At 32.2% G+C, this 13,302-nt stretch overlaps 1 protein-coding gene across 2 annotated transcripts in view; it reads right to left on the bottom strand.

Annotated features, from left to right (window-relative positions):
* Positions 1 to 13,302, bottom strand: part of CCSER1 (coiled-coil serine rich protein 1) — a gene marked incomplete at both ends in the record, with an annotated part of 1,097,278 nt that overhangs the window by 543,595 nt on the left and 540,381 nt on the right. The window contains one exon of one of the 2 annotated variants that reach the window (XM_082653729.1): positions 9,814 to 10,010. The exons of the other annotated variant lie outside the window; for it this stretch is intronic. Within the exon in view, the coding sequence (XP_082509855.1) occupies positions 9,951 to 10,010 (60 nt within the window). Of the gene's footprint in view, positions 1 to 9,813; positions 10,011 to 13,302 lie in introns of those variants that run through there. 2 annotated transcript variants of the gene reach the window in all.

The following is a 13,302-nucleotide window of genomic DNA, read 5'->3' as shown; positions in this document are numbered from 1 at the left end:
TAACAGATGAAGATTGTTCCATCAACCTGAGTCTTACAGTGAGGGCAGAGAGCTGTCTGTTGGCCAGCAATAGACATGAGCAATAAAGAAACAAATAAAAGATACTGAAGTCACTAAAATTTGGAATTGTTTCTGCAGCATAACCACGGATTCAGTTATTGCATTCTATTGGGGGCACCATATAGTGAAGTGATTAGGGGGTGAATTCTGGAATCAAGACCACTTGGATTCATAACACAGCTCTCTCATCATTCGTATGATATCACTTTGGGAATTTTACATCACCTTGCTGTGCCTTAATATCCTCCTCTGTAAAATGAGAATAATAGAATCTATCTTGTTTTTGTTTAAGATTACATGAGACAACACATAAAGCATTTAGAATATTGCTTGGCACACAGTAGCACCTAATAAACATTAGCCGTTATTCTCTCCACCAGGAACTACAGTACCTTTCATTTGCTTATGTTTATAATACTAGTATGATTATTCATAATTATAATTGCTCTGAAAAAAAAATAAACAAAGACCAGTACTTTAAACAGCAAGTTTATCAGATTTTAAAGTACTGATCTTTGTTTATGGAATCTAGAAGAAATGGATAAATTTCTAGAAACATACAATCTTCCAAGACTGAATCAGGAAGAAGTAGATAATCTGAACAAATAAATCATTAGTAGTGAAATCAAATAAGTAATCAAAAAACTCCCAACAAGTAAAAGTCCAGGACTGAATGGCTTCACAGGGTAATTATACCAAGCATATAAACAAGAGCTAATACCTATCCTTCTCAAATTATTCCAAAAAACTGAAGATAAGGGAATACTCCCAAATTCATTCCATGAGACCATTACCCAGACAACAAACCGATACCAAAACCAGACAAACATTGAAAAAAAAAATTATAGGCCAATATCTCTAATGAATACAGATGCAAAAATCCTCAAAAAATTGTTAGCAAACTGAATTCAACAATATATAAAAAGGATCATGCACCATGATCAAGTGGGATTTACCCTAGGAATGCAAGGATAGTTCAATATCCAAAAATCAATCAATGTGACACACTACATTAAAAAAGGAAGAATAAAAATCACAAGATCATTGCAATAGATGCATAAAAAACTGATAACATTAAACATGTATTCATGATAAAAACTCTTATCAAAGTTGGTACAGAGAGAACATATCTCAACATAAAAAAAGCCATATATGACAAACCCACAGCTAACATCATACTTAATGGGGAAAAGCAAAGCTTTTCCTTTAAAATCAGGAACAAAACAAAAATGCCCACTCTTGCCACTTTCACTTACATAATATTGAAAGTCCCAGCCACAGCAATCAGACAAGGAAAAAACATATATAAATAAATAAGAGGCAACCAAATTATAAGGTAAGAAGTAAAACTGTCACTAACTGTAGATGGCCTCATACTGTATGATGTCGTTAGGGTTTTCTAAAACCCTAATGTCTCCACTGAAAAACTATTAGAATAAATGAATTCAGTAAAGTTGCAGGATATGATTAATATACATATACATATATATGATTAATATATAATCTGTTGCTTTTCTATACACTAATAATGAACTATCAGAAAGAAAAAGCAAGAGAACAATCGTGCTTAAAATTGCATCAAAAAGAACAAAATACCTAGGAATAAACTTAACCAAGGAGGTGAAGGACCTATACTTTGTAAATCTTAAAACACTGATGAAGGAAACTGAAGTAAAGAAATGGAAATATATCCCATGTTCATGAATTAGAAGGATTATTATTATTAAAACAGCCATACTACCCAAAGCAAGATACAGAATTAGTGCAATCTCTATCAAAATATTCATGACATTTTTCACAGGACTAGAACAAATAATACTAAAATTTATATGAAACCACAAATAACCCCAAACTACAAAAGCAATCTTGACAAAAAAGAACAAAGCTGGAGGCATCATGCTCATGGACTTCATACTATACTACAGAGCTACAGAAATCAAAACAGTATAGTACTGGCAAAGAAACAGACATATAGATCCATGGAACAGAATACAGAGCCCAGATATAAACCCACACACCTACAGTCAATTAGTCTACAGCAAAGAAGGCAAAAGTACACAATGGAGAAAAGACAGTCGTGCTAATAAGTGATGCTGGGAAAACTGGGCAGCTGCATGTAAAAGAACGAAATTAGAACATTTTCTCATACCATATACAAAAAACTGAAAATGGATTAAAGATCTAACTATGAACCAGAAATCATAAAAATCCTAAAAGAAAACATAGGCAGAACACTCTTTGATATAAATCACAGCAATATCTTCTTGGATCTGTCTCCTAAAGTAAAGGAAACAAAAGCAAAAATACACAAATGGGGCTTCCCTGGTGGCGCAGTGGTTGAGAGTCTGCCTGCCAATGCTTGGGACACGGGTTCATGCCCCGGTCCGGGAAGATCCCACATGCTGCAGAGCGGCTGGGCCCGTGAGCCATGGTTGCTGAGCCTGTACATCCGGAGCCTGTGCTCTGCAATGGGAGAGGCCACAACAGTGAGAGGCCCGCGTACCAAAAAAAACAAACAAAAAAAACCCCCCCAAAAACCCACAAATGGGCCTAATTAAACTTAAAAAGGTTTTGCATAGCAAAGGAAACCATGGACAAAATAGAAAGACAACCTACTGAATGGGAGAAAATACTTGCAAATGATGACCAACAAGGGATTAATATGAAAAATACATAAGCTACTCATACAACTTAACACCAAAAAACAAACAAACAAAACTGCATAAAAATAGGCAGAAGACCTGAATAGACATTTTTACAGAGAAGACATACAGATGACCAATAGGTAATGAAAATGAAAAATGCTCAACATTACTAATCATCAGAGAAATGCAAATGAAAACCACAATGAGCTATCACCTCATACCAGCTAGAATGGCATCATCAAAAAAACCCACAAACAACAAATGTTGGTGAGATGTGGAGAAAAGGGAACCCTAGTACACTGTGGGTGGGAATGTAAATTAGTGCAGCCAACATGGATGTACAGAGGTTCCTCAAGAAACTACAAATAGAACTACCATATTTTACAGCAATTCCACACCTGGGTATATATCCAAAGAAAATGAAAACACTATTCAAAAAGATGCATACACCCCAAAGTTGACAGAAGCGTTATTTACAATAGCCAAGATATGGAAGCAACCTAAGTGTCCACCAGCAGATGAATCAATAAAGAATATGTGATACATATATATATATATACACAATGGAATATTACTCAGCTATAAAAATGAAATTTTATCATTTGCAACAACATGGACGAAACTGGAGGGTGTATGTCACTGAAATAAGTCAGACAGAGAAAGACAAATACCATATGATATCACTTACATGTGGAATCTTAAAAAAACAACAACAAGTGAATATAACAAAAAAGAAACAGACTTACAGATACAGAGAACAAACTAGTGGTTACCAGTGGGGAGAGGGAAGGGGAAGGTGCAAGCTAAGGGTAAGGGATTAAAAGCTACAAACTACTACGTATAGCTTGTAAGCTACAAGGATATATTGTACAGGACAGGGAATACAGCCAATATTTGGCAGTAATTTTAAATGGAGTTTTTCTGTAAAGCACTGAATCGGTATGGTTTACACTTCAAACTAAGGTAACATTGTAAATCAGCTATACTTCAATTAAAAAGTTAAAAAAATAAAAAATAATAATAAAATAAAAATTAAAAAAAAGTGCAGGCTCTAGATCCAGAGGGCCTATGCTTAAACACAGCCTACTAACTTTCTAGTAATGTAATTTGGTGCAAATTTCTTAACTTCTCTATATTTCAGCTTTCTTGCTTGCAAAATGGTGTCACGTAACAGTAGCTCCCTCATAGGCTTTTGTGAAGAATTAATACTTAAAACATGTAAAGCCTTTAAAACAGCATTTGACACATAGCAAAATAAAAAAATGGTAGCCATAATTAAACGGCAGAATGATTTAGAGTAGAATTTAATTATGCCTGGAGAATCCTGGGAATATGGAACTCGGTTTCCTCTTCATGTGAACAAGTTGAGAGAAAAGAAACAGCTCTATAGGTTAGGGGACTGATGTGAGTAAAGGCACTAAGACTTGGTAGAGACAAAACAGTCTGTTTGTGGAACAGCAACAGAACAGATAAATCAGGCTGCAGATATTGGATTCAGTTTTTCTTATATGTGTTTTCTCTTATGGGAATTTTTCTAGTGTACTTTTTATATATACCAAATGGATGAAAATACAAAACAACAGAGATTTTACATAAATAAACCCACATCCCAAATATCTTAAAACTAGACATTTTATATTCAATAAAATACATAATGAGGTATATAGTATAACTGAAAGAAGAAAATGAAGAATTTACTCTATTCCAATTAGTTGAATGGATTATCGTCCCAACAGGAGTAATTTTGTATAAATAGCAAATGGAAACAAAGACTAAAACAAGTATTTATAACTTTATATATGACATATAAATTTAAATAAGCTGACCGTCTCTTACGTGGTATATTACAGCATACATCAATTAACAAAAACTTTATTTTAAGGAATTTTAATTTTTTCCCCCAATTGAATCACAGATTTCTTGACTTTCAAAAACTGCAATTCACGAAAGCTTGCCTTAAGTGAAAAATAAAGGGAAACATAATCTTCAGGAAAAGCAATCTCCTAACTCTTGCCTCAAACTGTTTTGAAACATTGAAAACAAAGAAGAGAAACCCAAAACAAGTGCAATTTTGGTCAGATAAACTTTCTATAAGGTCTTCTCCTTTCAATTAAAGAGAAATGAAAAATCTAGGACACTGGGCTTCATTCCACTCCAATATAATATCACTTTCAGAATGAACTGTGGAAATGGAGCAGGTGAGAAGGGGGAGTTAAAGCAACTGGCTTTTCTCCAGGGGAAGTAAAAGAAGGGAGGTAACCTCTTCTAACCTTGCCAACATAAAAACTAGATCTCCAGGAAAATAAACTAGTAATAGCTGCTGGAAGGAGGGTCCTTATCAATGGAAATTATAACAGTATGCCCCTGGTTAAGGATTGATTTGAGTAAATAAACTTAGAATCTTTATGAACATGGCTCCCTGAAGAATTCATATTGTTGGGATATAAAATGAAGATACTTCATCAATGAAACATTTCTCCCGCTGTGTGAGGTAACCCCATAAAATCTCACTTGGAAATCTGATCTCTTAGCTTGAATCAGAGAGTGGATTCCAAAGTGGGATAAAAGAACTGGGAGAGCTGTCCCCAACCTGGCAGACCTCTTTCCTCTTTCACTGGAGCGTGATGGCCAGTACCTTTGAAATGATTAGTATAAGCTTGATATTGGCTAAGATCTATGATTTGTGTGAGTCTTATTTGATCATCTGATCTTTTGTGCTCGCTCACCAGATATTGCATATTCTTTTTCATTAAAAACTAGCAATAAATTTCCAATGTATACATCACATTCTACTACAAGATGCTTTTCACTTTTAAAAATCAAACTAATTTAAAGTTTTTTGGGGCTTCTAAAGGTTACACTATGATAAAAAGCATTAGAAAAACAATATAGAGTATGGGTTTATGCATATATAAGTTTTTACTTATGTTGTATTTGCGTTACTAAAACAGAAAAGTTAGGTTTCCAGAGATTACTCATTAATTTTCAGGATCCTATTCTTCAAATTCATGTGGCTACAACCAAAATGGCAGTATGATGATAAAGATCTCCAAAAAATCATAAAGTTGTATAAAAATTGTACTAGTAATGTAAATTAAACCCTGAATCTACATTAACACAGTAACTTCTTCAAACATATATAAACCATGATGCAGAGAAAATTAAAATCCGTGTAGCATATTTACTGCCAAACGAAGTTACTTGTTCTTTCAAGTTTACTCTGGTATTCTTAGTGGAAAAAAAGATACACATAAATCTCTTTCCAGGTCAAGAATCTTGCCAACTTTATGAAGAAGAAATCTTCCATGAAGAGCCTGAGTAAAAAGGCATGACATTTATTCACTCTCCCTGGTCATTATATTCAACATGTATTAATACACAAGGCTTCCAGACTATTTATCAAAGTTTAAGCTACTGGTTCTTCTACTTTATAGCTGAGGGGACACTTCTTTCATCTTTTAAGTCATATATATTTTTAAAATTGGAAGCTTAAAAGAAAATCTAAACTAAATCTTAAGGGGAAGTATTCAACAATCATTTTACCCTTGTTTTGTTGTTTTTCTTCATCAGAATCCATTTTGCATTTATATTTGTCATTGCTCTTTCCCTTTCTTTCCTAGGAATACTCATATGCTACTTCATCAAATTTCCTCCTCTTTAAAAAAGGAAATTGGTAAGAAGATAATTTAAAATAAGGGTTTCCTTATTTCATATATGTGTATGTGTATACAATCTGACCATGATGTGTATAAATTAAGGATGCAACAAATAGTTTTCAGGTATTAGGAACATTTACCAGAAAATATTTTATTATCATTTGATCCTCCTGTTCATCAACCTCCTATATGTATATCAATATACAGCATTCAAAGAGAAGAGAAAAGCTTTCACAAAATAGAGTTAAAAGAACACCCAATGAATATACTCAAGATGTTTGGTTTGTAGTAAAAAATAAAGTAAGAAAAGTGCTAACCTCTCATTTTTTCTCCATTTTACAGCCTATCCTACTTTACTCCATTGTAATTAATGGTATAAATGTATTATGCAAATTTAGATATCCAACAGACATCACTTGGAAGGCATGGGAAATTCTAACAGTTCTTAATGCTTATTAATATCAAGAGTAACAGTTCTTTTCAATGGAGGATATGTATGTCAATCTATCATTGACATGTGGACTTGTGTCAAGTACATACATCAAATGAAACTGATGTGTTTGAAAATATATATTAGTATTAGTTTTTTCTTTAAACGTGCCAGCATATCATAATGGCGATTACTGTTGCCCCAAAAAGCACCAAGACAAAGATTTCTTTTAGAAAGAGTGATTAGATGTAAGAAATTAAGATATGATAGAACTGCATTTAGAGAGTCCTGTGTGAACATGTGGGCACAAAACACAAAATCATGAAAAGCATCCTGTTGTTAAATTTCGACTTTCCTGCCTCTAGCAGCAAGTTAAATATGGAAAAGTAAATTTTGTTTTCTAAATAAACAAATATTTAAAACAATATCAAATTTAGGTAACTATGAAAAATAGCAATTTTGAAAACTTTAGCAAGGAAGTTTTTGTGTTCCATAATAAAAATCACATGTGCATAGTAACATATACTTAGAGTCTTCATTAAAAAATCATTTAAAACACAGGTATATGTCATAAATCTAACCAAGAATGATAAGTGACTTATATTTTAAAATATTGTAAATAAGAACATTTAACATGCATACATTTCAGGGAATGAAAAATTAAACTTTCAAAATGATTCAAGACATAAATAAAATATATGTTAATAACTGTCAAAACATCTAGCAAAACTGTTCCTGGTTTTCCTTCTAAGCACTTCTTTATATTTGAAAAAATAATTCTTAATATTATAAAATAAATTCCTTAGCTCATATATTATACATCTTAGACAGGTATTCACATAGTAAATCTATATCATCACCATTAAGCCTAGACTATAATGCAGATTTAAGATAAACCCAACCTTTAATAATATATAATGCATGTATAATATACAAGTGTGTATATATTCACATATGTAATCCATGTATAATTTGTATTGAATTTTGCAATCATGCAGTCCACCAGCATTCTGAAGTCAGGAAAACAAAACAAAATCCTGACTTTTGATCTGAAACACCTACAGCACAATGTAGAACTTTAATGTCTGTTAGAAAAGTTACATGAACTTGAGAAAGTCACTCAACCTCTTCAAATTCCACTTCACTCATTTGGAAAATAAATATAATTAAGCTTGTTCATCTCTTATTTTTAGTTAATTATTGTCAGGGTATTAAAGACAGATATGGAGGCATAATAGTATAGCATAATGCTCCTTTCATCAATAAATACTGATGCTGCACTATTTGCAGCTGTCAGATATACTTTTATGCTTCTTGCTACTTCTTTGAGAAACAATCATCAACCTCAGTTTTGTTACACCTTGGAATACAGTGCACTAATTATAATGGTTCTTGCACATTTTTCTAAAAACTAACCATGCCATTAATCCCTATTTTTAATTCACATTTAATGTAATCAAAGAAATGTAAAACATTTTAATAGTTAAATGGACAAACTACATAATAAACATTTCTGGAGAGTCTGAATATATTTCACCATGAAAGTAAAATTAACCTAGAAACATGTTCATTGATGTATATTCAGCACAATCCCATTAAAAAAGAAAAATTACATTAAAGAAAAAAAAAAGGGGTTTCTGAGGAAGCAGCCTGAAATGTCTTACTGGTGTTAAAGAGCAAGCATAAAATGGTAGCTTTTCAGGTTAGGTGGCTTTTTTGTCTGTATTGACAATTTTTGCTACATTGCTTTTGAGGAAAGAAGAACCTTTCTTTATTGACTTAATCTACTTGCTAATACATTTCTTTTTTCCCTTGCATCCTAGTCAAAATATCTTTAATTGAATTCTTTCTTCTTCTTCAAAATGATATTGACCATTCAAGCTGATAAAAATCTTTATCAGAGGAGTGCTTTATTACAAGTAATAGAATTTCTTACATTATCTACATTTATGGGTTTCAAATGTTAAAATAAGACAATAAATAGAAATAGATAAGAACAGAATAAAAGAATAAACTCTAGAAAACTGTTAGAGAAACAAAAATGTTTTTGTATCTTGAATCATAAAAGGACGTTTTAAGCAGCAAAGTCAACAAGGACACATACAATGTTTTCAAGTAAATAAATATATTTACAGTTTTATTTTAATATCATGGTTTAAACCCAACATTTGATCATGCATATTGTATGTTACATAATAATTCAAATAATTTAAGAAATTTTATAGCATATTTCTAAATGTTACCATCATTAACCATGATTATTTCATTTCCTGTTTAAAAAATATAGGGAATTCAGTAAAACCTGCTTTCCTATCCTTAGCTCTATGGCTCTTCTGTTGTCCTGCACCACAACACTGAGACTTCCTTTGGGTTCTGTCACTTATCCTCCCAATAAACTACAACACTCAAGAGTGCCTTGTTGCTACCCAGCCATTTGATAATTAAAGGGAGCTATTACAGAAAGGTAATAAACAAGGACACACAGAAATCAGGCAGTGATGCCAAGTCCAGGAGACAGGTGTTTTTTTTATGACACATTCAACAAACTTCCCTCAATATGAGGTCAATAGCCAAAAAACTTTCTTCACTTATTTAGAGATAGAAGTAAGTTTTTTTACTTTCTACAGTTAGAATAAGACTCTTCATGATTTACTTCGTTTGAAGACATACTGTTTTCATCTTTTGATCTCAATGCAAGGGAAAAACAGAGGTAACTTAGTTCTTCAGTAAGACCTGTCACACTAGGATGGGAGAAACCAGAAGCACTGTTTTGAAACTTACTTAATGTGCATAGAATATGTGGTGAAATTAAACAGACTATAACCAGAGAGACAAATGACATGGATGAGAAGGTTGAACAAAAAATATGTCCTGCCAAGTGGAATATTACACTTCAGAATAGCTGCATATAGAGACAATTTAAAAATAAGTCTATTTTTGTTTTAAAAATACAATAAGGTAGGAATATGTTAGCTTAATCTACATCCATTAATATTTTATGCAATTGTGTACAAATGCGAAAAGTGTGAAATATCTGGAATGGAAAGATTTCTGTATTACATACTCCGAGAAATAGCTAACACATGAAATAATAGAAAACTGATTTCATATTTAGCATGTCAGATTTGTGATACATTTCTTATCAAATAATGATTTAACCTAGGTTGAAATATGTACTGGTTTAAATAAAACTTCAGTGCATGTAGGATTCCACAGGGCCTTGAAAAGAAGAAAACAAAAATAAACAAATGAATGACATCAAATTAATAAAATGAAAGGAAATTTTACTTAATATGAAGATGTAAAATGTTTAAACACAAATTAAAAAAACACAGACCAACATACCAACATAAGTCTATTCTACTTATGACTTTCTAAGTAAAAACTGCTATTAAAACTTAATAAAAATATTTACATTAGTAATGTTTCCAGGCTCCCAACTTCCAATTAAATACTTTACTACCAAAAGCAAGGTGAAGAGTGAAGACCAATTAGCAAAATTTTATTTCTCTGGTTTTGTAAGTGGAGTAAAAAAACGAGTTTTCCTCAACTTTTTATGTATTCTTCATTTCCAAAAAACTAAATGATTAATAGGTAAGTCCATCTGGCTCTCCTTTTTGTAAATCTCCTTTTTGTAAAGCTCCAAAAGAATTTTCAATCTGTTGCAATTATTATTATTTTGAAATCTCTATACTTTATTGCAGTTTTATGTGATAGGAAATTAAAACATTTCAAAATACTTCACCTTTAAAAAAAGGAACTCCTTGTCCAGGTAATGTGCATAAAAAGAAAGATAGGATCCAAGAAGTATAGAATATGGCAGCTGCCTCAAAGGCATGTAGAATTCGGTTGGAGAGATAGAAATGAATATAGAAAAGATGAGCCATACTACAAGACAGTAAGTTCTATGTCAATACATAGGAGCTATATATGTCAATATATAAAACTGATAACAATATCTAGTACTGACAACTAAAGGATAGGTTATGTAGGACCAGTAACTGCTGAAATTGTTCTATAGAAAGAGAGATCACTCCCAGTTTGAGTAGCCAAATCAAATGGGAGTGGAGTTGGGCCTAAAGAGAGAGATACGTTATAGGGGAGGAGCATTCTAAATAAAACAGTTAAAAACAAAACAAACGAACCAAAACACTGAACAACAACGGAGACAACAAACAGCAATTTGTGTTGGAGCAGCTTAAGTGGAATAAAACGTTTATGTTTGGGAACAGTTAGAGCTAAAATTGCATAAGTAGGGAAGGATGTAATTTTAGCAGCTATGACGCTGGTTTGAGGAATGTGGATTTTACCCTTTAAGCCTTAGTGAGCCATTAAGAGAGAGTTTTAAAGTAGAAATACAACACAGTGTAAGCTGTGTGTTTGTGTTTATTTCTTTTAGATTTATCTGTGGTGCATATATAGATTAGATATATAGATTAGAATGTATAGAAACTTTAAGTAGGAAGCCAAGACCAAAACTAATGTGAGTCAGTCCTAAAGCCGCAAGCAGTACTGGAAGGTAACTGTTCTTCATAATCTGATTTTTCCTGTTAAGAGGCTTGTTCCAGTTTTGTGAACAGCTGACCCATCACTCAGGTTACAGCTCAAAAACAACATTCTCAGGTCTTCCATGATGAGTCCTTTCTAGACACAAGTATTCCTATTTTACCTGACGTCATCTCTTAATCTCATCTTTCTGCTTATCTACCTCATGGCCCTCATCACTGTGTGAAATTCTCTTACCAATTTCTTCATTTCTAATTGATTTTCTGTCCTCATCCACTATAATATGAGGTTCACGAAGAAAGAAAACCTGTCTATTTCACTGCTACAATCTCAGTGCCTGAAATACCTTTCTTTACTTTTATTTAAAAAATGACTGTATAAATGAAAAAGAGTATAATATCTTGAGATGAAAGGAAACTCAGGGCTATACTTGTATGTTGTACACAGAAGCACATACATATTTGCCAACCAAACACGTTCTTTTTTAAAAAAAGCCTTCAGAATCATTAAGGCTAACAAACATTTAATAGATACTCAGTGTTTGGTTACCTGTTTCCCAAATGCTAGTTGAATGAATGTAAAAAGACAGAGGAAATAAATTTCAGAAATCTAGAATCTGTGTTCCCATGTATTTTATGACTCCTGACATTCGTGTTTTTAATAAAGCTCTAATACAGATCCACCTTTTAATATTTTAAGAAGTGTCAGTAAAAATGAAGGGAATACTATAATAGATTGAATATGTTCAGAGACACTAATGTCATAAAGTATACGATCCTAACATTTCTCTATGAAAGTTTATAATACTCTAATACTTGTCATGTAGTGAGGACAAAAAGCCCCAATATTTCTCTGTCCTTCTTAGCTAGTATAACACGAAGCAGGGGAGGGGAAATTACCAGGAAATATTAAAGCTCAACTAATGAGAATAAATGGTTCCCCTTAACTAGTCTGTAGAGACAACAGTAATTTGAAAAATAGGGTACTTTTTTATGATTAACCACTCTGGGGATATTGATATCGTAACGGCTTTACACCTTCATTGTTTCACTTATTAATATATAGTCTAGAGACTATTCCATTCCAGAACATTAAGGTTTCCTCTTTTTGCAGGGGGAGGGGGCTCTACAGCCCCCATTTTGTGAATGAGCCATTAGTACTAAACAGTCCCCTATTGGTGGAAATTCTGTGTTGTTTTCATCTTTACCTATTACAGATAATGCCCATAAAGGAAAACCTTATAGAAATGCTATTTGGTATCTAGGAATGTGTATGTTCTGGGTCAATTTCTAGAGATAGTATTGCTAGATGGAGAATAAAACCATGTACAATTTTGTTAGATTTTTCAAAATTTCTCTCGATACAAAATTGTAATAGCATATGACAATGCCATTCTTTAAAAGGAAAATTCTTGAGAAAAGTAAAAAATGTTTAAAAGGTCACATGATTGAATGATATTCAGTCATTTAAACTATGAAGTAAAAATGTATTAATATTACAGTACAATAATATCCATTTTAAATGCCCCAAATATGTAAACACATGTATGTTTATATACATGTAATATATTTATAGATATACTATAGATTCAGTGTTTGTATGTTTATTTTAACATAATAAAAATCAAAATGGAGGGAAAAACTTTTAAAAGAGTAGAAAGTAATATATACACTCACACCAAGTAATTTTTGTCTTATAGTGACAAAAGTCCCAATAGTGAGTCGTTACTGATGCTCCCTCAAAGAAGAAAAATTAATCCTTTCAGACTAAATTAGAGTTTGTAGCAACTTTCCCATAAATTAAGAAGACTTTTAAGTAGCATTTTTGGAGCAATATGATATATAATCTTATAATCTTAAAATTTGAAAAGCACTATTATTTCTAATTCTAGTCTTAGGCTAAAAAAAGAACAATTCATCAATTTTTAGGTTATACTCTTCTAATTCAAGAGAATACTGAAACTGTTTAGAGTATTTTTCTTTGTGAAAATTACTCTGTATTAGAC

This window comes from Grampus griseus, assembly GCF_964374135.1.
Source record: "Grampus griseus genome assembly, chromosome: 4".
Lineage (NCBI taxonomy): Eukaryota > Metazoa > Chordata > Mammalia > Artiodactyla > Delphinidae > Grampus > Grampus griseus.
Note: the sequence above shows the minus strand (reverse complement) of the source record. Positions and strands in the feature narration are given on the sequence as shown.